The sequence below is a fragment of the Dromiciops gliroides genome, chromosome 4 (assembly GCF_019393635.1).
Source record: "Dromiciops gliroides isolate mDroGli1 chromosome 4, mDroGli1.pri, whole genome shotgun sequence".
Lineage (NCBI taxonomy): Eukaryota > Metazoa > Chordata > Mammalia > Microbiotheria > Microbiotheriidae > Dromiciops > Dromiciops gliroides.
The window spans coordinates 446,953,008-446,979,344 of NC_057864.1; the positions used below are offsets into that span (position 1 = coordinate 446,953,008).

Genomic DNA, 26,337 nt, shown 5'->3' on the forward strand with positions numbered 1-26,337 from the left:
AGAATCCTAGAAAACCAACTAAAAAACTAGCTGAAATAATTAACAACAACATCCTGCAAGGTTGCAGGATATAAAATAAACCCACATAAATCATCAACATTTCTATATATTACTATCAAAGTCCAGCAGCAAGACATAGGAGAAATTCCATTGAAAATAACTGCAGACAACATAAAATACTTGGGAGTCTATCTACCAAGATGAACCCAGCAACTCTATGAACACAATCACAAAACATAGATCTAAACAATTTGAAAAATATTAATTGTTCATGGGTAGACAGACTCTATATAACAAAAATGACAATTCTACCTAAATTAATTTACTTACTCAATGCCATACCAATCAAACTACCACCAAAAGTTATAGAGCTAGGAAAAAAAATCATAACAAAACTCATCTGGAAGAACAAAAAGTAAAGAATATCAAGGAAATCAATGAAAAAACAAACTGTGAAGGAAGATGGCCTGGCAGTATAGATCTCAAACTGTATTATAAAGGAGTAATCATCAAAACAATCTGGTACTGGCTAAGAAATACAGTGGTGGATCAGTGGATGACCACAGTAATTTATTGTTAGATAAACCCAAAGATCAAAGCTCTGGGGACAAGAACTATTTGACAAACACCCCTGGAAAAATTGGAATGCACTTTGGCATAAACTAGGTATAGACCAACATCTCACATTGTATACCAAGATAAGGTCAAAATGGGTACATGATTTATACATGAAGGGTGATACCATCAGCAAACTAGTGGAGCACGGAAAATTTTACCTGTCAGATCTATGGATAAGGGAAGAATTTATGACCAAACAAAAAATAAAGAGCAATATAGGATATGAAATTGAAATTAAAATTGAATTAAAAATATTTTGCACAAACTAATCCAATGCAACCGAGATCAGAAGGAAAGCAGAAAACTGAAGGAAAACATGTTTTACAGCAAGTTTCTCTGATAAAGGTGTCATTTCTCAAATATGAAGAGAATGGAGTCAAATTTATTAGAATAGAAGTCATTCCTAAACTGATAAATGGTTAAAGGATATGAGCAAGCATTTTTCAGATGAAGAAATGAGAACTATCTATAGTCATATGAAAAAATACTCTAAATCACTATTGATTAGAGAAATGCAAAATAAAACGACTCTGAGTTACCACTTCATATTTATCAGGTTGGCTAATATTACAGAAAAGAAAAATGGCAAATATTGGAGGGGATGTGGGAAAAATGGGACACTAATGCACTTTTGGTGGAGTTGTGAACTGATCCACCCATTTTGGAGAGCAATTTGGAACTATGCAAAAAGGGGTTTATAAAACTATGCTTAGTATTTGAGTCAGCAATACCACTATTAGGTTTGTATCTCAGAGATTTAAAAAGAAAAGAAGGAAGGAAAGAAATGAAAAGAATCTATACATACAAAAATATTTATGGCAGCTCCTTTTGTAGTGGCAAAGAACTAAAAACTGAGGGAATGTCAATAAATTGGGAAATGGTTGAACAAGTTATGGTATATGATTGTAATGGACTATTATTGTGATAAAAGAAATGACAAGCAAGATATTTTCAGAAAAATCTGGATTTATATGAATTGATGTGAAGTGAAATATGTGGAATCAGGAGAACACTGTATATGGTACAAATAGCAATACCATACAACGATCAATTGTCAATGACAGCTATTCTCAGCAATACAAAGATCCCAGACAATTCTGAAAGACTTCACGATGAAAAGTGCTATCCCTTCTCCAGAGAAAAAACTAGTGGAGTCTGAATGAAGATTGGAGCATACTTTTTTTACCTTTATTTTTCTAGATTTTATCACTATTATTATTTTGATCTGTGTTTTCTTTTGTAATATGACGAATATGGAAATATTTTACATTACTACACATGTATATAATGTACATCAAATTGCTTGCCTTCTCAATGAGGGGAGAAGGAAGAGAATTTGCTACTGAAAATTAAAAAAAAGTCAAAATTGTTTTTATATGTAATTAAAAATAAAACATTTTTTAAAATTAAAAAAGTTTTAATTGAATTTCCTTACACAGGTATCTTCCCCTATTCAATATCTAGCCAATGCTTCCAATTTTTCTTAAAAGTCTTTGTAGTTTCATCATGAATATTTATAGTAATGATATTCTATTATCCTAAATAATCAAGAATTATTATTTTGGGGTTCAACCTACTTTACCTTTGTAAGAAAAAATGAAAGAAATTTTATCATTTGCTATTTAAAAATGTGTCAAGATAATGGGATTTGATAGATGAGATTTAGCAGATACTCAGGAGCCCACCTGGAGATTAATTTAAAGTGACTGAATTGGATAAAGCCACTGACTGTTTACTGGATTATTGGCTGATTTGACTGGATTACTGGCTGATTTCTAGTTAACTAGATTCTAAGCACATCTGGCTGGTACTTAAGGGTACTTAAGAAAGCATGGTTCTCAGAAGCTAACAACTTTGAATTTTGACCACCTTCAGGCCCAGTCAACCTCCCATTTCTGGGAGGAGAACAGGAAGGAGGATGCGGGAGGCTGCAGAGGGAGCTTGGTCTCTTTGGCTGTGAGACATCACCATGGTAGAGACAAGAGTTAGGTTCTAAAGGATGAGTAGCAATTCCATGGCAGAAGCAGCTAGAATTGCTCAATGGATACAGCACTGGTCCTGGAGTCAGGAAGACTAAAGTCAGGAAGACCTGAATTCAAATCTGGCCTCAGACACTTACTAGCTATGTGACTCTGGGCAAGTCACTTAATCTCTGAGAAAGAAATGGGAAACCACTCCACTATCTTTGGAAAGAAAACCCCATGGACAGTATTGGTGTGTTATGGTCCACAGGGCTACGAAGAGACATAATTGAACAATAACAAGAAGGAATTCAATAGCCTCTCCTCCATGGCCAGCCTCCTCAGCTTTGCCTCTGGGTCCTTTTAAGCTCTTTAAAAAAATCTTTTTTATTTTCACTTGATGATTTTTTGGGTAGTTTCAAATTGTTTTTCAGAATGGCTGAATCCACTCATGGCTATACCAACTGTGCATTAATGCGCCTCTCTTCCCACAATTCTTTACAAAATTGTTATATGAGTACACTATCAGAAAGATTTTCTGGAAATATTTTCCCTAGTTAACCAACTCCCTTTTAATTCCAATTGCACTTTGTCATATAAAACCTTTTTAATTTAATGTAATCAAAACTCTGCATTTTATTTTGTTATCCTTTCCATCCCTTGCTTGGTTAAGAACTCTTTGCTTATCCATAATTGTGAAAATTATGCTCCTCAATTTTAGCATATCATTTGACATTTTATGTTTAGGTCATATATACATTTGGTTTTTTAAAATTCTACACAGATCTTTAACATTTAAAAAATATTTTAATCATTTTTTTGAGGTCTAAAGGGGATATACTGAGGTCTTCAACTATTAAAATTTTGCTGTTTATTCCATATAATTCAATTAGCTTTTCCATTAAGTAGTTATATGCTATACCATTCAGTTTCCATACATTAAGTATCAATATCATCTATCTATGGAGGCTTTAATAATGTAGTTATGCTGCTTATCTTTTTTTTTTGCAGGGCAATGGGGGTTAAGTGACCCACCCAGGGTCACACAGCTAGTAAGTGTCAAGTGTCTGTGGCTGGATTTGAACTCAGGTCCTCCTGAATCCAGGGCCGGTGCTCTATCCACTGCACCACCTAGCTGCCCCTATGCTGCTTATCTTCTAACCATATCTGTATTTTCTGTTCCCACTTTGCAGATCAAGCCAATCCTTTTTTGAATTCCCTTGAGGAAAAACTGATTCAATTTGATTTTAATTATGTGAATTTTTATGTTTCAAGCGTGTAAACAACATTGTTAGATTCTGTACTTTCCCTCCAGTCTATGGATGAAAATACCATTCACATTCATGGTTATGACTGAACATTGTGTTCTCCTATCATATCCTCTTAAATTTTCCCCTCCATTTACTGCTTCCCCTTTACCCTACTCGTTTTAAAAGAAGTTGGTGAGGGGCTGCTAGGTGGTGCGGTGGATAGAGCACCGGCCCTGGATTCAGGAGGACCTGAGTTCAAATCCAGCCACAGACACTTGACACTTACTAGCTGTGTGACCCTGGGCAAGTCACAACCCAAATTGTCTCACCAAAAACAAAAAAATAAAAGAAGTTGGTGAAGGTAAAGGAACAGGATCAATATCATAAGACTATAACTGAAGTCTCCCCCTCCTAATTTCCTTGGTTTTCTTGAAATCTCAGCTAAAGTACTAACTTTTACAAGAAGCCTTTCCTAGTACAATCTTGTTTGTATGTCATTATTTTCGTGTTGTCTCCCCATTAGACTGTGAGCTCCTTGTGATGAGGGATGGTCTTTCATGGTCCTTTGGATCCCTAATGATTAGCACCTTGTCTGGCACAGAGTAGGAGTTTAAGAAAGGTTTGTTGGCTGAATGACTGATTAGCTGAATGGCCTTTGTCATGTTGCTTTTTTGCATTTTAGTCTTCTCATCTGTAAACCTGGCAGCAATGTCACAAAACCATTGATGTATTTAAAGTATTTATAATCCATAAAAAGACAAAATGAAAACGCCTATGAAATATGCTTTATGCTATTATTCAATAGACTCCATTTCCACAGGAGTTTAAACTTTGCATAAAATATTTTTAGTTAAACTTACTCCATCAATAACCAGATACAGCACAGTCCACACAAACTTACGGAGTGCTATATGGGTAGCATCCTCTAAAGGATATCCTCTTTTTGCAGAATTGATGACACAGAATCCTATAGAGGACATTGCCTGCTCCCTGTAGACAAGAAAAAACAAGAAGTCTCACAAATATTATACTTCAAAATTCCATACCGTCTTTAAAATTTAACTCAGCCACTACTTTTTTCACCCAATGTGGGGGGAAAATGACATGCTTATAAAATCAACTGGCGGGGGCAGCTAGGTGGCACAGTGGATAGAGCACTGACCCTGGATTCAGGAGGACCTGAGTTCAAATCCAGTCTCAGACACTTGATATTTACTTGCTGTGTGACCCTGGGCAAGTCACTTAACTCTCACTGCCCCTCCCCAAAAATAAAATATTTTTAAAAATCAACTGGCATTGTTTTATATATTTTTATATATTTACTACATATATATTTACTATTTTTATATACTTACTAAACACTGAGTAAAATTCTAAAGCAACGGTTTTATGTGACACCCCCCCCCATATTCCTATTTATGTTGAATTTTTAAAATTTCCTACCTCTCAAGTTTTTGAGAAGATAATTCAACTTGTACGGTAGTATCCTTTTGAATGAGCTCATTTCTAATTGCTTTGGGGTTTGCCTCTCCTACATCACTGAGCTGCATATACATACAAGTGCAATCTCTAAGACAGAGCTCTAGAGCTAGAAACCCAGACTCACGTTGCCAATTGGAGTACATTTCTGTAGCAGCTATACAGGGAGCTTTCAGCAGCTGTGCGATAGCGGCTCTTGTATTTGGGTCCCACAGTGTGAATGATGAAACGGGCAGCCAGATTGAATCCTTTTGTAAACTTTGCTTCCCCAGTTCGGCAACCTAAGTGTACAAGGCAGTATAAACGAGGCAAAGTCTTACCAAAAAGAATGGAAATAAAGTACTTGGATAGGAAGTCTTTTCATTATCAAAATCTAAAATACCAATGGGTCCCAAGTCATGACTAAGATATAAGGCTGGGCTTAAATGTTTTGGCAGTGGCAAAAAGAGACCACTCCTTGCCTTCTATAGTCTGGAGAAACTACACCAATTCCAATAGCTAGCAAGCCTATTGTGATTCTGACTTAGCACTCTACTTACTATTCCTAACCCCATTTTCCTCCATTCTCTGTAGGGCATTCATTGTTAAAATCTTTTCTTGTAAAGGCTGTTTTCCTGCTTTTGCTTACTTCACACCATTAGTTTCATCCGAGAGTTCCCAAGCTTCTCTGAATTGTTCATATCCATCATTTGTTTTGGAGCAATAACATTCCCATTGCATCAATTTGTGGAACCATTTCACACCTTGCTTACAATTCTTTACTAGCCCCTTCCCCCCAAAAAAAGTGTTGCTGTGAGTATTACTTTTTTCTTTTTGTCTTTTTTGGAGTATTTCAACAGACCTATGATGCCTTCCCCTCTGTCTCTAATCTCCTAGGGTATATGCCTAGTTGTGGTTATCACTGGGTCGTAGAATATGTAGAGTTATTGGCTTTTCTAGTAGAATTTAAAATTATTTTTCAGAATGGTTGGACTAATTCACAGCTCTGCCCACAGTGTATTAGTTATGTAATGATTGGAATGATGCCACCTATTGAAGACTTGCTGTGGGAAAGCTCTGCCATGAGGAAAATGCCTCAGAGGGCAAGGCCATGTGGCTTTTCCTTGGCGTCAGGAAGTGACGTTTGCTCATGGGTGCTATCTATCAAGGCTACCAGCCAATCAACTTGAGGAGCCTCCTATTTTCTGAGAGGAGACAGAAAGGAGGAAAGAGGGCCTGCGTGGAGAGCTTTCACTCTTTTGGGTTCCGTACTTGATGGTGGTGGTGGTGGCGGCAGAGGACTTCACAGGAAATTTGAGGAAAGATAGGAATGCCAGGCTGTTGGAATTCTGTTCTCAATCTTTTTCTTTCTATTTTCCAATAAACCCTTAAGAACCTAAACTCGTTTTATCAGTGATTTTAGTCAGTTTCCCCCAAAACTGGGGGAACAGATTAGAATCCACATTTAGAATCTTAAATTACACAGTTAACTGTCTTCCCATGGTTCTTTCTGACCATTTTTGCCTTTTATCATCTTCACCAGTTTGTTGTGTGAAATGAAAACTCAGAGTTTTTGTTTTCATTTAATCATTAGAGACTGAGAACCCATTCTTATGCCCAGCTGCCATAAAGGTTGTTCCCCATTCATGGCATTACTTTTCTTACCTCAGTGTCTTTTCCCAGGCTCTCCTCCAAGTCTATAAGGTTTTTCTTCTCCTTTACCTCTTGGAATTCCCAATGCCCTTCAAGGCTCCCGTGCCACCTCCTACACAAGACTCTTTCTCCACCCACCCATCCCCATCAATTGTCACTCCCTTTCTTTAGAAATTACTTTGTATTTTTCCATGTACAAGTTGTTTCCCACTAGTAGAATGTAAAGACCTGGAGGACAGAGACCAGGACATTTTCATCTTTGTAGCCCTAGTCAAGCATAATACCTTTCACGGAGCAGGCACTTAAGAGAGTTTTATTGAAATGACTGTAGTATCACATTATTAACTTACATTCAGCTTGAAGTTCATTAAAAACCTTACCTCTTTTTCAAGGAAATTGCTATCTGTCCCTGTGTGCCTTATAATGTACTTGTAACACTGATTCAGTAAATCCAAGGGTAACACTTTCCGTTTATTCCCATAAAATTGAATCTTATTATATCTGAACCAATGTACTAGTCCATCAAAATCTTTTTGAATTCTAATTTTGTCATCTAGTTTGTTAGCTATTTCTCCCAGTTTGGTGCAACTGAAAAGTTAGTAAACATGTCTTAGGGTCACCTATTTAGAGGTCATTTAGTTCAACACCTTCATTTTATAGCAGATTATTCTCTAACAATCAAGAAGACTAGAAAAAAAAACAAAACAAAACATTAATTTACCTTTGAGTTTCTGGAGTTCTTCTTTCAAATCAGGCCCTGCAAGCATAAAGATGCTTTCTGATACTGGATTCTTATCAGTGAGAGTTTCATTGCTGGTATTGACTATAGCTGTACAGTTTAGTAAAGCTACATCTCCTTTCCTAAGGAAACAAGACATTCAAAGCAGTTTGCAAATTAGCTCAGAAAGCTGAATAAGTGCTGCTCTTCATCTTTCCTTATAGTGAGTTTCTTATTCTGTTAAATTTTTCTTCTCAAAATTCAGTACCTTATTAAAGGAAATAATCTTATAATATGGTTTACAAGGGGCATTGAGGTGGTACAGTGGATAGAGCATCCAGCAGTCAAAAGGACCTGAGTTCAAATCTGACCTTACTAGGTAGATACTTACTAGTTATGTGACCCTTGCCAAGTCATTTAACCCTGACTGCCTCCCCCAAAATAAAATAAAAATAAAATGGTTTACAGCACAAGTACAATCATGTTTTCCTTTCTTATTTTTCTTCTTTTTTATGTATTTGGATACTTGGACTTTATGAAGGAAGATAAAGTAAAATGTATTAATTGGGCAAGGGGGAAACATTTTATCTTCTTTCCATCACACCTTGATTCTACCAGCTCATTTTAAAAGACAGACCAGAAAAGAAGAAATAACTTTCGGAAAGTTATATCTAGACATGACATTGAAACATATGAACCCCTTTTATTGCTTCTGAAATATCTATTTTTCTTGTAATATATCTAAAGACATACCTATGTAATCTATTATTTATATATATTTCTATTTTATCTATCTAGAGTTGACTATTGTTCCTTTAAATTGGGTTTAATGTCAAAGAATTATGAGAATTGCTACTCCTAGTCCTCTGTATTAATTACACTTACCAAAGAATCACTTTTCCACTGAGCTTTTTACTGAAGGGAAAAGGTGATCTAATGACTTCATCCTGGACTTTTTCAGTTAGAGTTTCTGAAGAATTTACTTCATCTGCTTCATACCATTCAAACCAGCTGGGCAGAGTATCAATATCCACAAACTGGGAAGGAGCACCCAAAGGATCCATGGAATGAAACTTGACTCTAACTTCTTAGCAATTTAGTTTTTAACGGAACTCCTATAAGCTTGAAAAACACACACAAAAAGTTTCAGAAAGTACTTTAAATAACAAAAGAATACTACAGTGTAAAATATCTTAACAGCAACTTTGTTTTAATTATTTAAATATTATATATATGAAAAAAAGTAAAAATCTTGCCACCTCCAACCAATAACAAGAACAATAAAATGTGCTTTTATTTAATAGTTTTTCATTGGTACTTAAAAATCACTTAATATAACCCCAAATAAAAGGATTAGTGCTATAAACATGATCTTTCTTCCTAGCAGCCTACAAATCTTTTTCCAGCTTTTTTTCTATCTGGGCTCCTTCCTCCAGATTCCCTTTCCTTTTTTCCTCTTCTTTCTATCTTTGATTAGAACATGTCTCCTGGGAAACTAAAGTTGAGATGGCAAATTCTAGCTCTGGTTAGTGGCCTGAACTTCTTGAGAAACTGACAAGGAAAGGAAAGTAGGCAAACCAAAAATGTTCCTTAATTGTTAAAGTGAATTTCTCCCCAACTGCCAGTGCCCTGCTTCCCAAACTAGCTTGTATTTATATGTATTCACTAGCTTGTATTCACTTGATATTTATGCTATTTACACCCACACACCCACACACACACATCTCCCTCATTAGAATGGGAGCTTTTTGAGGGCAGGAAATGTCTTTTTCCTTTTTTTTTTTGGATACCCTCATCATGCACCATACTGCCTGGCAGGCAACATAGTAGGTATTTAATAAACATTTATTAACTGAGAGAAACATTGAAACCTTTACTAAAAGGATAAAAGTTTGTAAAGTAAGGCTATCTATTGTTACAATATTGACATAATATACTACAAATCCTAGCTAAACTACCAAGACAAAAATGAAGGAATAAGCATAGGTAAAGACAAAGCAAAAGGATGCCTACTTGTGGGTTTTTCTGACCCTGTTCTTTTTAGGCTTTCCAACCTGTCTAACTGTACTTTGTTAATCTACTTTGCTAGATCATCATGCTTATCATATTCATAAAATATACTTTATAGAAATAAACCCAAACCTAAATGTTACCCAAGAAATATTAATTGTGCATAGCTGGGCCACATAAATACCATAAAACTGACAGTATTACCAAAATCAATTTATTTACTTGGTGCCATACTAACTTACCAAAGCATTGCTTTAAAGAACTAAATAAAACAATAAGATTTAACTGGAGGAACAAAAGGTCTAGAATCTCAAGAAAAAAGTAGGCAGCACCGAGACCTACCAGTACTAGATGTCAACTATATAAGTAAGCCCTAATCATCAGAACTAATTTTTATTGGTTAAAAAATAGAAAACAATTCAATCAAATTAGGTATCAATGACCCAGAAGCAATTTAAAATAGCAGTGAAATGTTTGATAAATCCAAAGAATCAAACTATTTAAGGCTAACAATTCACTATTTTACAAATAATAATTTTTGGAAAAATGGAAAACAGCTTGGGAGAAATAAGGTTTAAAATCTCAACTCCAATCGTATCTTGAGCCACATATCATAATAAGCTCCAAATGAAAATAAAATGTCCCATCATAAACAAAAGACAGGAGCAGGGAAGGAGAGAACTTTCACACTATGGAGAAGGAAAAAAATTCTTGACCAAACAAGAAAAGGAGAGGATTACAGGAAATAAAAAAGTCAAGTTTGAATGCCTAAAACTGAAAGGTTAGTGTATGAACGAAGCAAACACAGCTAAAAGTAGAAGGAAAACTCTGGACTGGGGGAGATCTTTGTAGCCAATGTTTCTGACACAAGTCTGATTTGCAACATATAAAAGGAAATTGATTGAAATATAGAAAACCATTCATTCTCCAATAGATAAATGATCAACATATATGAACATATTAAAAAGCAAGTTGTTAACAATAGAAATGCAAATTAAAAACAATTTTGAAGCTCTACTTCATAAGATCAGATTGTCAAAGAACAAAGGAAAATGATAATTGTTGGAGGGGACTCAGGAATCGAGAACATCAATATACTGTGAACTGGTTCAACTATTCTGGAAATCAATTTAGAACTGTGTCCCCAAAGCTATTAAACTGAATATCCTGTGACCCATTAAGTACAAAAATAATCATAAAAGCATTTTTTATTGTAGTAAAGAATTAGAAACCAAGGGGATACCCATAAATTGAGGAATAGCTGAACAGATTATTTCATATAAATCTAATAGAATATTATTATGATGAAAGGTGTAAATTCAGAGAAATCTGAAGGCCAGAATGGGAGGGTAGAGGGTGAGAGGAGGGTCACTAAGGTTGGGAAGAAGGGTGTGATAACAGTGACACTCCCAAAAGGGGATGAAAAGAGGACCAGTGAAGCATTTAAAGAAAATGCATAGAAATTAGTTCAGAAGGCAACATACCAATAAGAAACCTTTAAACAAGTCATGCTATATTGAATATATGGGTTTTTTTGCACCCCTCTTCAACTTTTAAAAAAGTCATATGTAATGAGATCCAGGATTTTCTCTACAACCCTTTTTCTGTTGTTGCTGTTGTTGTATATGAAAATGTTCATGTCTATTGGTGTTTGTCAAGTTTAAAATTTAAAAAAAAATTTAAAAAGAAAGCATTTAGGTAAAGAACAATGGAGGTAGAAACTAGAGTAAAACTGTCATTAGAGAGGAGTTTAGGAAATAAATGGAGAACTAGGAACAGAGGCATAAGATAGTGATGACAGTGAATTCAATTATCCAGCTATCTATTGGGGCCTTCTTTGTAAAAAACAGAGGGCTAATACTATCTGACTTGCTTTCTTAATGGTCCAAAATATGATTTACAGATGAGAAGCTGAGGCCCAGGGAGATCAGAGTGACTTGTCTCAAGTCACAGTTAGTGAATACCAGAAGCACTTAAATCTTAGTGAGCTACCTGAAGGTACTAGTTTTGCTGTTTGTAATCTGCCTCAGTGGAAAGAATTCCCACACTACTGAATCTTGGCATTGATACATCTTCAAGGGTACAAGTCAATTTTCTTCAACATTTACTAAGCACTTATTGCAAGACAGTGCTAGCTGCTGTTGGATACAAAGATTGAAAAAGGAAAATAAGAGTGTCTTCCACAAGCTTGCAGGTTAATAAAGGAAATAAACGTACACGGATGAATATGATACCAGGAAGAATAGGATAAACACAAAAAGGAGATTAACATTATAAGAGCTTTAAAAAAGCTATGGGAGAGGGCTATTGCCTAGTCCATTGTAATAGGCTTCTAATTGGTTTCCCTGCCTCAACTCCTCTTCACTCTAACCCTTCCTCAACAGGGTTGCCAAAATAATTTTCCTACAGTATATATCTGACCAGGTCACTTTCTCTCTCCACCTCCTCCACTCAATAAACTTCTGTTTGAAATTTGAAACTCTTCAAGCCTGGTCTTCCTTTCAGTATTCATACAAAAATGAGAAAATATCTTAAAGTACTCTGAAGCTTTACAATGTCACAAGAATATTATTGTTAGTACTTTAGTCTACTCGATGCATTCTAAGATCCAATTACCATATTGTACCATAATCAGTCCCTGTGGATTTGTACTGGCTGTCCCCCACACCTGGAATGCTCCCCACCCCTCACCTCCACTTTTTGGAAGTGCCTGGCTTCTGTCAGAGCTCAGCTCAAATGCTCACTTCTGCAGAAGGGCTTCCACAACTCGCTCAGCTGCCAGAACCTTCCATCTACTCTGTATATATTTTGTATGTACTCTTTTCTTTACTTGTTTTCTTCCCCATTAGAATATACATTCCTTGATGTCGGGACTTCTTTTGCCTTGGTACTACACAGCACTTGATACCTTCTTATGGACTGAAGGACTGGATTTGGGGTCAAATTCCAACTCTGACACTTAAGTGACTTTAATCATCTTACTTGGCTTCTTTGGGCACCAGCTGCCTCATCTGTAGAATTCAGAGGTTAGACTAAATGATCTCTAACATCTCTTCCAGCTCTAATGCTACTATTCTAGGAGAGGGGTGGGGGAAAAGGTCACGGAAAGCCTGTCAAAGAAGGTAGTCCTTGTTTGGGTTGGACCATGAAAGGAGAGAAAGATTTCAACAACTGGAGACTAGTGGGTGTGTGAATGCATAGGGGAAAGAAGGATAGATAAACAGTAAACAGTACAGTTTAACTGGAATGTAGTAAGTGTACAAAGGACGGTAGCAAAAAACAAAGTTGGAAAGGAATGTTGGAACCAGACTAGAACACCTAGTCAGTATTTTATCCTTCAAGGAGGGAGCAGCCAGGTGGCACAGTGGATAAAGCACCGGCCTTGGATTCAGGAGGACCTGAGTTCAAATGCAGACTCAGACACAATGTTCCAATCAGGAACATTAGGTGACTTCGGACTATGCAAAACGTATTTATGAGGCAAGACCAAGAAGTCAAAAGGGCGCATTTATATTCTTCTGGTATAACTCGAGCTCCTAGAGATCAGAGATCTGTTTTCTATGTTTATATCACTGGCACCCAGCTGTGCCTCTCACATAGCAAGTGCTCAAGAAATGATTGGGTGGAAGCTATTATAATAACCTAAGGAAAAGACTGAAATAGGATGGTGGCAGTGGCCAGAAAGACCATCACGAACAGCCTATTTCACCTCCAACGAATGGAGATAGATTGAACAAGATCAGGGGACACGACCTGGAGTCGAGGGCCCAGAGTTCGGATTCTGACCCTTCTACTTATCACCTCAACAGGCCAGGAGGGGGCAGTTTTCTCCTGCTCTAGTCGATTTCTAAGGTTCCTCCCCCCTCCCCCTGACGCTAAATCTAGGTTCCTGGGAAGGGGGTGAGAAAGCACGAGTGGCCTTTTAAATCATTAACTCCACGGCCTTCCCGTAGCCCACGGAGGCAGTTCTCCCGGCCCGAGGCCCTTCCCGTGATCCAGGAAGCGGCTCCACATCGGGCCCAGGGTCGGAGCCGGGGGAACTTGTCAGCTCAGCATCCCGAGCCCGGGCCCACCCTGTCTCCCGCGGCCACAGCGCTGGACGCATCGGCCGCCAGAACTCTTGCCCTCCCCCGGCGTCTCTGACACGGCCCCTGTCACCCTCCTGGGTGGGGGCTCGACCCTCCACGAGCCGCGGGCAGGGAAGCGCCGCGTCAGTCACACGACCGTCCTCCCTCCCGGCCCCGGCTCTCACCGCGTTTCCGCTTCTCCATTCGGACAGTGGGAGTGGGGCTACGGGCTAGGTCTGGGTCAGGCTCCGGAACGCGTGCGGCTGCGCCGCATCCCCAGACCCCGCTCGCCCAAGAGCAGCAAAAAGGGACAGAGCCCCAACAACAGACAGTGACTAGAGGCGAGAGTCCCGAGACACCAACTTCCGCTCTGTGCCGCGCGGACCAATCGGCGCACCGCGCTCTGCGTCACTTCCTGCTGGACTCGCGGAGGGGGCCGGGTCTGGCGGAAGCGGGGCCGGAAGGGGTGGGACGAGCTGTATAGCAAGCCTCCTGGTAACCCGCGTGGAGCTGGCCCGGAGTATTCGGCCTTGGTAAACCCCGGCTCCCGGGACGCCCGGGGAGTCTCCTGCTTCTTCTTGGTGTATCCTGGCGGGAGGCGCGGGTAGGTGAGTGGATTCTACTCCGCGGGTTACGGTTTGGGGCAGTCTGGGTCATTTCTCTTCCAATACCTCCCCCGCCCCGGCCGCCCTTGTGGCCCCTGGGGAGGCCGCGTGTGAGCCGGTCGCCACCGGTGCTCACAAGCTGGCGGCACCTCGCTGTCACCCCCCCCCCCCCCGCGCCTTCCGGAAGCTTAGGAATACCCGGAGCTCGAGCGGTCCGGGGCCCATCCGAGGTGATGAGATGGTTATTGATCACCTGCACCACATCACTCCTATGCCTCCTGGGCTCGGGGAGCAGAAAGCATTGCCCTGGCGGGGGACCGCCTTCCGCTGATGGGGTCTGTGCCCCTAGCCCAGCCCAGCTCACTGCCAAGTGATGCATTCCCAGCCGGTCGGCCCTTAGGTGGTGAATTATTCGGTCATGTTAACTCCCCAGAGGGTCATTGTGCTTTCTTTGCTCTAAGAGGATACTGACTTTTTAAGAGCCGGGTCACCTCGATTAGGTACTTAATGTTACCTTGAAATGTGGTTTAAATATGTCTTATATTGTTTCACAGGATCCTCGAGGCAGCCAATATTAGTTTTATCACCCCATTTTACGTAAGAGCAAACTGAGGCTCATAAAGGTTAAGGGGACTAGGCCATGGACACACAGCTAGTATTTGCCATAGGATCTTAGATGTGGAGCTTGAAGGGATTTCAGAAGCCAACTTCTTCATTTATTACTGTCATTCTTATTGTTAGTTTTTATGTTTAAATTATTGTTATTTTGTTTTATTCGAGTCAGTATTTTTTAATTAATCACATCCAATACCCCCCTCATTGATCAATTAAAAAAAAAAAAGCAGACATCCCTCAGAATGTATCTAAATAGTTCAGCAAGACAAATTTCCCATGTTAACCATGTCCCAAAATCTATGTCTGCGTTTTAAGTTCACCTTTCTGTCAAAGGGTGAGTGGTCTGTTTCATCTTCAATTTTTTTTTGCGGGGGGGTGCATGATTTATGATTGCATTGATTAGAATTCTCATCTCTTTCCAAGTTGTTTTCCTCTGTGACATTATCATCATATAGATTTTTCTATTTCTATTCACTTTGCTTTGCTTCACTTCATAAAGTCCTTCCCACTTCCCTCTGAAAATGTTCATTTGATCATTTCTTATGGTACTGTAATATTCCTCTAGATGTATAGATCACTATATATTTAGCCATTCTCCGATGGGCACTTTCACCTAGTTTTCAATTTTGGACCATTACTAAAAGAGTTGCTATAAATATTTTTATATACATAGATCCTTTTCCTCTTATTTTTTTATAGTGGTATAGATGGGTCAAAAGGTTTGTACACTTTGGTAACTTTCTAAGCAAGTTGCTCCAAGTTGCTTTAATTGGCATTTTTCTAATTATTAGCAATTTAGACAATTTTTTCTCAATGATTGATGATAGTTTGGATTTCTTCCTTTGAAAACTGTTCTTGGGGCAGCTAGATGGCACAGTGGATAAAGCACCAGCCTTGGATTCAGGAGGACCTGAGTTCGGTCCGGCCTCAGACACTTGACACTTACTGGTTGTGTGACCTTGGGCAAGTCACTTAAAACCCTCATTGCTTTACCAAAAAGAAAAGAAAATTAAAAAAAGAGAAGTAACTGAGGTAAAATTACATCGGTTAATTGGAGGTATTTTATGGATGGCCTTTAAAGACAGGCAGAGATTTTGGAGTTGAAAGCTTACAGTCATAGAATGTTTATATATGTGGGCATTCTGGGATGAAAGTAACATTTAAGGAGTATTATTACTTAGGACTGTTGGATTGGAGCAGGAAGAACCTAGAATCAGGGAAGCCAACCAGGAGACTATTGTTAATCTAGCATGAGAGAGTTAGTAATAGTAATAAAGAAAAGACTGGGTACAAAAGATGGCAGTGTAGTCTTGTTTGAACTCCTCCCTAAGTTTCAATCCTTATTGAATAAATTCCTAGAAGGAAGTTGAAGGGAGAGAAGAGAAATGATGAAAGGACTGAATTTTCAAGAACTCCAGTGGCAGAGATGAGGTTCAAACCCAGGGCATGAATTGGATCCAGGAAACAAGAGAATGGGAAGAGCTAAAAAATGACTAAGGTTTTGAGCCTGAGTGATTGGGAGAATAATGAGAAAGATGAGGTTTTAAGGAACAGATGATTAGTTTGACTTTGAACATCCTGAGTTGGAGGTAACAATGAGGATCCAGTAGTGATGACTAAAGAAATGTATGTAGGTGGAGAAATTGGCCCTGGAGAGAAATGTGAAGAGACACATGCAAACTGGTGATAGTTAAACCATGGGAATGGTTTATTACCATTGCAACTACCAAAGGAGAGAAATGGAAAAGTGTTCAGAAATGAATCTTGAATGGAATAAATAAAAAGGAGAAATTCAGCACAATTGATGGCGAAATGGGCAGAAGTCTGGCTAATTGTTCAGCTGTGTTGAGACACCTGAATGTCACAGATCAACTTAATCAATCGAGGTGCGCTAGACATAATGTAACAGGTTTGGAGTTAGAGGAACATTAGTCAAGAGTGGATAGAAAATGAAGGCCAAAGGTTGGTAATACATGTGTTAAAAGAAGTCATTTAGTATAAGAATTTTTAAAAATGAACAAACAAGCACATTGTTTCCATGTGGGTACTCAGTAGCTATCTGACAGCACAGGGGATCCAAAAGAATTGAATCGTTCATTCATTTTTATTGTTTATTTTCTTACAGGTAGTTGGTTCCTGTAGAATTAGATGGTGCGCCATGGGGCTCACCAAGCAGTACCTGCGTTATGCTGCCAGTGCTGTCTTTGGCTTGATTGGCAGCCAGAAGGGCAACATTGTTTTTGTAACTCTGCGTGGTGAGAAGGGGCGCTATGTGGCAGTGCCAGCCTGTGAGCACGTCTTCATCTGGGATATACGGAAAGGGGAGAAGGTAAAGGAGTCTTCCACTAGTAATCTCGGATTTATTTTGGGAGATGAGAGAGATTCCAAGTTGTCTGTGACTACACCCATGCTCCCGTAACGGGGAATAGACATCAGGTCCAAAGCATGGGTGCTAGCATTACCACAATCCCAGAGACTCCTTCCCAATATCTTTAGGGTGCCTAGAAGGAATTAATTTGCTGATCTTTTGCTATTTCTCACAACTCTGTTTTTGCACCCTCTGTCTAATCATAGCCTTAGCTTTCCAGTTCTTACAGCTTATCAGCAAATTGCAGAATAAAAATTAAAATGTTTTCTTATGTTGAGGAGGAGAGAGAATTAAAGGATTTAAAGCTAGAAAAAGCCTGGGAGAAATCTTTTAGTTTGATTCCTCTTTTAACAATAAGAAAAATGAGACCCAGAGAGAGGAACACATGCTAGAATAAGGAATAAGCAGATTGGCTGCCTCCGCCATCCTCCATCATTCCCCAGTTACATGCCTGATATGTCCTGAGAAACAAATTCCCTTACAGACAGAATTTGGGAATAATTCTGATGCCCTGAAAAATGGTTCTGAAAATAGTATATGTTGTACTTTTAACCCTTTAAGTTCCAAAATCAAAATTATGTAGGTAACATTTGCATGAAGTAGAAGTTAGATGGTTCATTACTCATGCCTAGCAGACTTTAAGGTGTTTTGATAAGTCACCTTATTATTTTTGTGCCTTCATTTCACTTGACCAATGGGACTAATAATTCCTGCCTCAGAAGACTCAGCATATAATTACTATTTATAAACATGATTTGAAGAACTGATGTTATTGACATAAAGTGTACAAATATCTTCCCACCTTTGCTAAAAAGGAAAGCTTAGCTCCTGCACAGCTCACGTTTCAGTGTTCTTGTTCTTTATTTTTTGTGATTTCAGATTCTTATTCTTCAGGGACTTAAACATGAAGTTACCTGTTTATGTCCCTCACCAGATGGGTTGCACTTATCTGTGGGCTATGAGGATGGGTCTATCCGCATCTTCAGTCTTCTGAGTGGTGAAGGGAATGTGACCTTCAATGGACATAAAGCAGCTGTCACTGCCCTGAATTATGATCAACTGGGGGGCAGACTAGTATCTGGCTCCAAGGTAGGAATGAATTGTAGGAATTGTGAGGGAAATGACTGGGCATGTACTGAGACTTCGATAAAATAAGGATAGGGTAATACTATTCAAACAGATTTTTTTTATAAGAGTTTTTGTGAGAGATTTTAGATGACTCTCAGTGGTATGAAACTATAGTTGCCTGGGGTGGGATTTGGAGATGAGTTTCCCAGAGCCATTCTGCTTCTTTTGATGCTTTTGAACCTTCCAAGGTGGCTTCTTTGCAAAGAATTTAAAAAGCAGGGTAGATAAGAACAACAGTGAAGCTATGGCTGGTCTCTTGCTGAATGCTTGATCTTATTTTTGCCTCATCAAGGACACTGATGTTATTGTGTGGGATGTGATCAATGAGAGTGGCCTCTACCGTCTGAAGGGACATAAAGATGCCATCACACAGACATTGTTCCTACGAGAAAAAAACCTGCTGATTACCAGGTAAAGATGCAATGGTTAACTTTTTAGGTCTTCCTCATGTCACTTCTTTCACAGAGACTGCTCAGGAATGAATGAATGAGTGAATGAATGAATACAATTATTGACTAACACTGTGAAAACAAGAGGACTTAATTATCAAGAATGCAAGTAGAAAAATGAGACAAAAGAGTTCTTGCTCCAAAGGGCTCACATTCTTATAGGACAAATATGTATAGAAGGGTTCAGCTACACTGCAAATGGAAAGGTCCTTAGGGTGTAATGGCAAATTACATGGTAATGTATCTTCTTTAGTATCATCCCCCCCCCAAAAAAAAAGCTGTTTTTAAAATTTTGATCCTAAATAGCAGAAAGCATTACAGCAAAACAGAACAAAGATGTTTTATGAAACCGTGAACCTTCATGTATTACAGCTTGCCTATGTGTGTATGTATGTATGTACATATATACGTATATGTATATGTTCTATATGTTACTCTCAAAACTTTCTTGCTAGTATGTTCTTCCTTCTGTACTTTCTTCTCTTTTGTACATTTAAAAAATACTGGGGGGCAGCTAGGTGGTACAGTAGATAAAGTACTGGCCCTGAATTCAGGTGGGCCTGAGTTCAAATCCAGCTTCAAACACTTGACACTTACTAGCTGTGTGACCTGGGCAAGTCACTTAACCCTCGTTGCCCTGCAAAAACCAACAACACCCTCCCCCCCCAAAAGAAAACAACAACAAAACAAAACGAGAAATCATACTGGCTCTCTTTTTAAGGGCATTGTTATTGCTGACATGTCTTTTCTCCCTGCCCCATTTCCCAGTTAAAAACTGAGAAAAATGAAGAAGTGAAGAACCCTGTTGTAACAAATAAGTATAGGCCAAGAAAAGGAATCCATGCAGTGGCCAAAAGTGTATGACTCTGCACCTTGTATCCATTGCCTTTCTGTCAGGAGGTGGATAAAGGTCCTTTGGGAGACATGTTTGGTCATTGCATGATCAGAATTCGTAAGTCTTCAGTTTTTTTCCTTTACAGTGTTGCTGACTTGGTATAAATTTGCCACCTGGTTCTGCTCATTTCTCCCTTCACACAGCCCAGTATTCCCTTTCATTTCTTGGTGCTCAGTAATAGTCTGTTACTTTGTAGTTGTTTTTCTTTTTTGAAACAGTCCTTTTAATTTCTCCCAGTATATTAGTGGTGCTATATGTGGCGGCCACTGCCTTTTCAGAGTGTCTTTATTTATTTGAAACATTTTGAATTTTGAGTTCCAAATTCTCTTCCTCCCATCCACTGAGAAGGCAAGCAAAGTTAAATCAATTAATTATACACGTGGAATCATGCAAAATATTTCCGTAGTAGACATACATTTACATTAAAAAAATAAAGGAAATTATACTTCAGGTTACACTCAGAGTTCATCAGTTCTCTGGAGGCAGATAGCAGTTTTTCATCATGAGTCATTTGGAATTGTTTTGGATTGTTATATTGATCAGAGTTGCCAAGTCATTCACAGTTGATCATTATTACAACATTGCTGTCACAGTGATCACCTGATTCTTCTCACCTCACTTTATATCAGTCCATATAAGTCTTGTGTTTTTTCTGGAACCACCCCCTCCTCATTTCTTATAACACAATTATATCCCATCATATCATGTACCACAACTTGTTCAGCCATTCACCAATTGATGGGCATCCCCTCGATTTCCAATTTCTACCACAACAAAAAGAGCTGCTATAGATATTTTTGTTCATATAGCCTATTACCCTCTTATACCACAGTTTGTTAAGCCATTTCTTAGTTATCTAAGAGGCAATAAAGTTATTCCCCTAGATTCTAATAGTTTTTTTCTTTTTTTCTCCTTTTAATTCCCCTTTTAGGATAAGAGAATTTGTTTGGCTTACAAACTTTTCCTCCCTGATATTCTCCCTCTTGGGCAGCTAGTTGGTACAGTAGATAGAGCACTGGCCCTGAAGAAGTTGGGAGGACCTGAGTTCAAATCTCACGTTACTAGCTGTGTGACCCTGGGCAAGTCACTTAACCCCAATTGTCTTAAACATCCAGTTGTCTTGATGTATATCTTGCCACTGAACCCAGATGGTTCTGGAGGAGACAGTAAGGTTGGTGATCTTGCACAGCACTCCCTCACTTAAATCCACTTCAGTGCAAGTCATGACATCACCCTGATGTCATAGTCTTCTTTGAGAATGAAGGACAAACAACAACAATAACAATTCTCCCTCTTAAGCCCCACCTCAACATCTAAACTTGTTTACCTATTGAGTTTGATGTATTTCTAGTCCTACATGTGTGTGTTCAACCCTCCTTAGTCCTTTTCAAATAAGAGGATCATCTGATGCCCAATTCCCCTTTCCTTCTTTGTATAGTCTTTTTCTCTTCCACGTTGATTACAAGAAGTAGCAAGTTCTACCTCCTCCTGCCTCCTTTCTACACTAGTGTGTTCCTTTTAACCTTACTTTTCCTTCTTCACATCCTCAGAACAGGACCTATGCTTTTCTTCTTTCACTCATTTCATTCCTCTTTAAGGACACTAAGGATCTGAAGGAACAATTGTTTCTTCTTCCTCTATTAGAGTGCTAGTATTGCACCATTCTACTGTTCCTTCTCATTCAAGTTCACCTTTCTAAGTTTCTCTGAACTTGTGTTTGTATTTCAGAGTTCCTGCTGAGCTCTCGTCTTTTCATCAAAAATGCTTGAATGTCCTTTATTCCATTACAAGCCCACTTTTCCCCCCCATGTAGTATTATACTCACAGCTTTGCAGGGCAAGTTAGATTATGAGTCTTTTTCTTTGGCCTTTTAGAATAAGGTATTCCAAGATTTCCTTTTTATTTATAGAAGAAGCTTCTAGGTCTTGTTCTTCCTCTTTCCTCTAGTATAGATTTATTTTTAAAAAGACCCTCCTTTTCCCATGTCTTCTTCCATAGCTTCAGATGATTTTGAATTTTAGATTCCTAATCCCATTACTCGACTATACCAGGGCTACTGTAGGTTGAGTCTTTGTAAAACAATAGCTGAGTCAACTGATTTTCCACTTAGCATACCATTGTTCCATAAACAATCTTTCTGTTTTAACTTTCAGTGGCAAAGACACTGTGGTGAAATGGTGGGACCTTGATACACAGCATTGCTTCAAAACAATGGTTGGCCACCGAACTGAGGTAACTGAAGTGTGAAGACAGGTCATTTGGCCGTAGGGGAAGGGTAGCTTGTATTAGATGGGGTCTGTAACCCTTGTGTCATTTGTCACGTGCTCTTTTTGTACTAAGTAAATCATCATAAAAGCAGGGTTCATATCCTTGGTATCTGTGTCCCCTCCCCAGGGCCTCCCCCTAAGGTGGGTTTGGTAAAGGTTGGTCAAAGAAATGGAGAAAAAAGCAGTTGGGTCTTGGGAGCTGTTACCTCATTGTCATCATCACGGCTCCTGGGGGAAATCTGGAAGCTGAGCAGAAGCATTGACTGAGCACTTCTGCTGTGTGTTGTGAGGGTGCAAAGAAAAAACATTTATTACGATTGGTTCTTATCTACAAGGAATAATTTTAGGAATGAAACCCGAGAGAATTGTTTTCCACCCACTTACTCAGAATTAGGTAGTTGTAGCATTCCTACCCCTAGGTTGTTTTCCTTTCCTTTCTCAAGGAGTTCAGCCCCTGGCTCACTTGTCTTATCTTCTTCCCCAACTCCTGCTCTTATTCAGGCAGATTTTGACCCCTCAACTCCCTAACTTCCCATTTCCTTGGGCTCCTTACATCCCATGGCCTGTGTTTTTACTTTGCCTCAGCCACATGGGCTGATTACACACTAGATCTTGCTATTCCCTTTCCAGTATTCTACTTCCCCAATTAGAAACAGACATTAACCTCTCTGACCCCATCTGGCCCTGACAAAGCTGTCTCTACAAAGATCACAGGCTACTGGAATGGAATATCTTAGAAGGCATGAAATCCACCTGCCACGTTTTGTGGACTAAGCCGTTTAAGCCCCCAGAGCTGTGGCCTGGCCCGGGCCACACACGGCTCCTGAACGGCAGAGCCAGGAGCAGAGGGCTCCCAATGATTCTCTTCAAAGTTACTTTCATTCTCCTCTAGAGAGGAGGAAATTTACCTTCAGCTGTGTTCGGAAAGGACTCCTATCCAGAGCACAAAAACCCCCAAGAAAATTCACTGTGAAATAACCATACCAGTATATTGAGATATTGGAACAAATAGAACTTCTAAAAGTTACACTTTTTGTGTCTCCTGTTTCTTTCAGGTTTGGGGACTGGCTCTAGTGTCTGAAGAAAAACGTCTCATCACCGGAGCTGCAGACAGTGAGCTGAGGGCTTGGGACATCTCTTACATCGAGGAGGTGATTATCTGACTACCTCTTCCTGTCTTCCTTACCATGGGAATGATGTGCTTCAAGGTGTTGTGCAGACTGAAGTTTCACTCCAAAGGCCAAAGTCTTGCCTTCTTATCATCTGCCCAGGGACAGAAAATTAAATTAGCATCTGAATAGGGCCCCAGCTACCCTTGCTTACAGACTCTTGTCTGGTGGCTGACAGACTCTCCCCTTCCCCCTCCTCAAATTCCTGTGACTTGGCCCAAACTCCCTTCTGACTTCTTTCCTCTTCTTTGTCCCCATCCGCCTCAGGTGGGGCCATTTGGAGGACCTGATGTGCCTCTTGCTTCTTACTGCTGCTTCGATGCTTCCTCTGCTGTTCTCACCAATCTTGCCTCCTTTGGAGGTCTCGATTTGTTCCTCTGACATCTGTCATCCTTTCCACATCCTTGTTGCTGTTACCTCCTGGCCCCCAAGTCACTCTCCTTTCATTCTTTCTTGCTTAAGGAGCTCTCCATGAGGCTCAAAGTCTTCTTTTCTTTCCCATCCCACCCCTTATACCCAGGGACTTCAGGATCAATGTCGATGTCCCCACAAACCCAGCTTCTAGGACTTCTCAGCCATGCACTGGGATGGTCACACCCTTGATCTTACCATCACCAAAACAGATCCAACTTCCACAGTCCAGACTGAGTTTCTTTTCTTACACTTAGACCCTCCTGTCCTATTACTCCCTTTGCCTTACACCTTTAAAACTTGTTTTGTTTCCCTTGTGTCTCTCTTGTTTTCCTAGTTCCATCACCCCTTCTCTAGTCTCACTTTACCCCCTGACCTATTTGGACCCCAAACTTAATCACTCTCATGTCTGTCCTTGGGTTTCCTTCGCCTTTGTTCTCCTGCTTAAATCCCCACTTTGGATTCTCCCCAACCCAGCTCCTTTTCCCCCCAATTAGCTGTCACTGTTACATGCTGCTGAATGATGCTGGAGGAAGCTATAATCCTTGCTGAGTGGGTCTTTCAAAGAACTGGTCAGGTGCCTCCATACCAGGGGCTTTCCTGATGCCCTTCACCTCCCCAAAGTTCCTCAAGGGCATGGGCTGCCTGATCTTTGCCTTTTTATCCCTATCACATGTTGGGCACTTAATAAAATGCTGTCAGGTTAAATTGAGGTGAATTTCTTGTAGGTTTCTCACTTGCATTCTTCTTTGGAAAGACTTGTCCTGTGGCATACTGAGTACTCAGTCTGTTGCAGTGCTAGAATTACTGTGTAGTTCAGTGAAAGAAGGTCTACAATCTCTGGTGCAGGGGGAGGTGGAGGGAAAGACTGGGCTCTTTCAGTGCATGGACCTGGGGCAGCATGGAGGCTCTAGGCAGAGTTGAGCCTGATGGTGATGCCGGTATTCTTTGATGGCAGGGTAGTTGGTGACATTCAGACAAGGTGGTTCTGCCATTGGAGCAGTCCATACCACGGAGAACGCGATCTGCTGGTTTTCTCTGACCAGTTTTTAGGCTGGGAATATTCTGTTCCATCAGGTGCTCTTCTACAATGTCTTTTTTTTCTTTCTCTGTGCATACAATAAATAGATGAAAGACCTTGACGAACCCAATTCAAAGAAGAGCAGAGGATCTTCACTTGGGATGCTGGGGACTCATGAAACAGAGACTGGGGACCCTGAAGCGGATGAAGACCCTGAGGATGTAATGGTCCATTCTTAAAATTTCTCCTTCCCAAGGCTCATGGGTTAAAGGTGTGGGGACGTCCACATGCCACACTTTAGGGAACGCCAGTCACCCTTCCTCTGAATCCCACTGTTCACTTGTTTGTTTTTCCTCCCAAAGATGTGGCAGAGCCCGCCTTTTACCACCGTGTCTTCTCTTGCTTCCTTTTTAGCGTATTCTTTCATGTAGCAAAGTGGGTTCCATAATGCGGGAAGGAAGAGACCGAGTTGTGAATCTTGCTGTTGACCGGACAGGCAGGATTCTTGCTTGTCATGTAAGTGATAAACATAACAAGGAAGAGAAAATTCCTTCTTTTTTTTCTAAGGATCCTGTTAATTCATTTCAGAGCATTGTCCAGACATTTACATTTGAAGGTCCCGACTTTGTTCTTGGTATATACCCCCATTTTAGAGATGAGTTAACTGAGGTTCTAAGCAATTACCGGGCTTGATATAGAATCATAGCTTTAGAGTTAGAAGAGACCTTAGGAAACAGATCAGTCCTCATCTAGTTTTATTGACCCTGATGTAACCTTCCCTTCTTATACAGACAGTTCTTGCTTCATGTAAATTCAGGTTATGCAAATTTGACTTAGTACAGTACCACGCACTGGCTTGGTGTACCTGGCATCCTACCAAAACATCCCAAAAAACTAACCCCACCCCCTGCCTGCCTCAAAGCGAAAGCAGAAGAAATGAATGTGAGGAGAGACCACCACTGGTGGATTAGGGCTTGGCTTTGAGACCTGGTACTGAGAGAGGAGACTTTTGCCCTACTCTTCCCACCTGCCCATGTGTCCTGACCACACTTGGGTAAATTTATCTCCAGCCCCTCTGTATCACCTGTCCTCTCCAGTCTGTCCATGTCTGCTCCCCACATGTTCTTCCTCTCAGTTCTGGACAGGCCCCTACATGGCTGGACCTGGCCCCCATGTGTTCTTCCTGCTCCTACTTCTCTGTCCCTGGTCCCCATGTGTCCTTGAACTATATGGTAGCCCTCTCCCTCCCTTCCTCTCTCCTTCCCTCCCTTCTCTACATCTGTGGGCAAATTCATATTATGTGAAAAATTGCTTTATGTGGAGGTCTGCAAAACGGTCCACTTAACATAAAGTGAGAACTGTTTGTCCATGTGATCTAGTAGCACCATTGTAAATATCCACTCTACAGCTTCAAATCTGGGTAGTTTAAAATGGCCCTAAGTGGAAATATCATTTAATCCAGTCTCCTCATTGAAAAGATAAGGAAACTGGGGCCTCACAGATTGAATGTTTCCCCCAGTGTTATACTAGAGTAAGTAGCAGAGCCAGGATTTGAACCCAGCTCCTTTCATTCTCAATTTAGTACTCATTGCCATTGTACTCCAGCCTCTGTCAGGGAAGAAGAGTTGGACTGAGACTTGACTGTAGATAAAATAGACTAAAATATTTTTCCTT

The 26,337-nt window shown here is 39.9% G+C and overlaps 2 protein-coding genes across 6 annotated transcripts in view; one reads left to right on the plus strand and one right to left on the minus strand.

The window, feature by feature from the left end:
• The window catches only part of GDAP2 (ganglioside induced differentiation associated protein 2), a 66,249-nt gene extending 52,128 nt beyond the window's left edge, over positions 1–14,121 (minus strand). For 3 of the 4 annotated variants that reach the window (XR_006356378.1, XM_044003158.1, XM_044003161.1), the window contains exons 1-5: positions 13,921–14,121; positions 8,544–8,780; positions 7,662–7,801; positions 5,436–5,589; positions 4,731–4,819 (exon numbers count right to left, since the gene is read on the minus strand). Coding sequence is in view for 3 of the 4 variants with exons in the window: in XM_044003158.1 (XP_043859093.1) it covers positions 4,731–4,819; positions 5,436–5,589; positions 7,662–7,801; positions 8,544–8,722 (562 nt within the window). In the remaining variant the exon portion in view is untranslated. The remainder of the gene's footprint in view (positions 1–4,730; positions 4,820–5,435; positions 5,590–7,661; positions 7,802–8,543; positions 8,781–13,920) is intronic. The other variant, XM_044003160.1, reaches the window with a different exon arrangement.
• Positions 14,122–14,204: 83 nt separating this feature from the next.
• Positions 14,205–26,337, plus strand: part of WDR3 (WD repeat domain 3) — a 28,556-nt gene continuing 16,423 nt past the window's right edge. The window contains exons 1-8 of one of the 2 annotated variants that reach the window (XM_044004479.1): positions 14,205–14,343; positions 17,081–17,284; positions 18,203–18,412; positions 18,744–18,862; positions 21,949–22,027; positions 23,118–23,213; positions 24,771–24,884; positions 25,078–25,179. In XM_044004479.1, coding sequence (XP_043860414.1) covers positions 17,114–17,284; positions 18,203–18,412; positions 18,744–18,862; positions 21,949–22,027; positions 23,118–23,213; positions 24,771–24,884; positions 25,078–25,179 — 891 coding nt within the window. In that variant the 5' untranslated portion in view covers positions 14,205–14,343; positions 17,081–17,113. The remainder of the gene's footprint in view (positions 14,344–17,080; positions 17,285–18,202; positions 18,413–18,743; positions 18,863–21,948; positions 22,028–23,117; positions 23,214–24,770; positions 24,885–25,077; positions 25,180–26,337) is intronic. The other variant, XM_044004480.1, reaches the window with a different exon arrangement.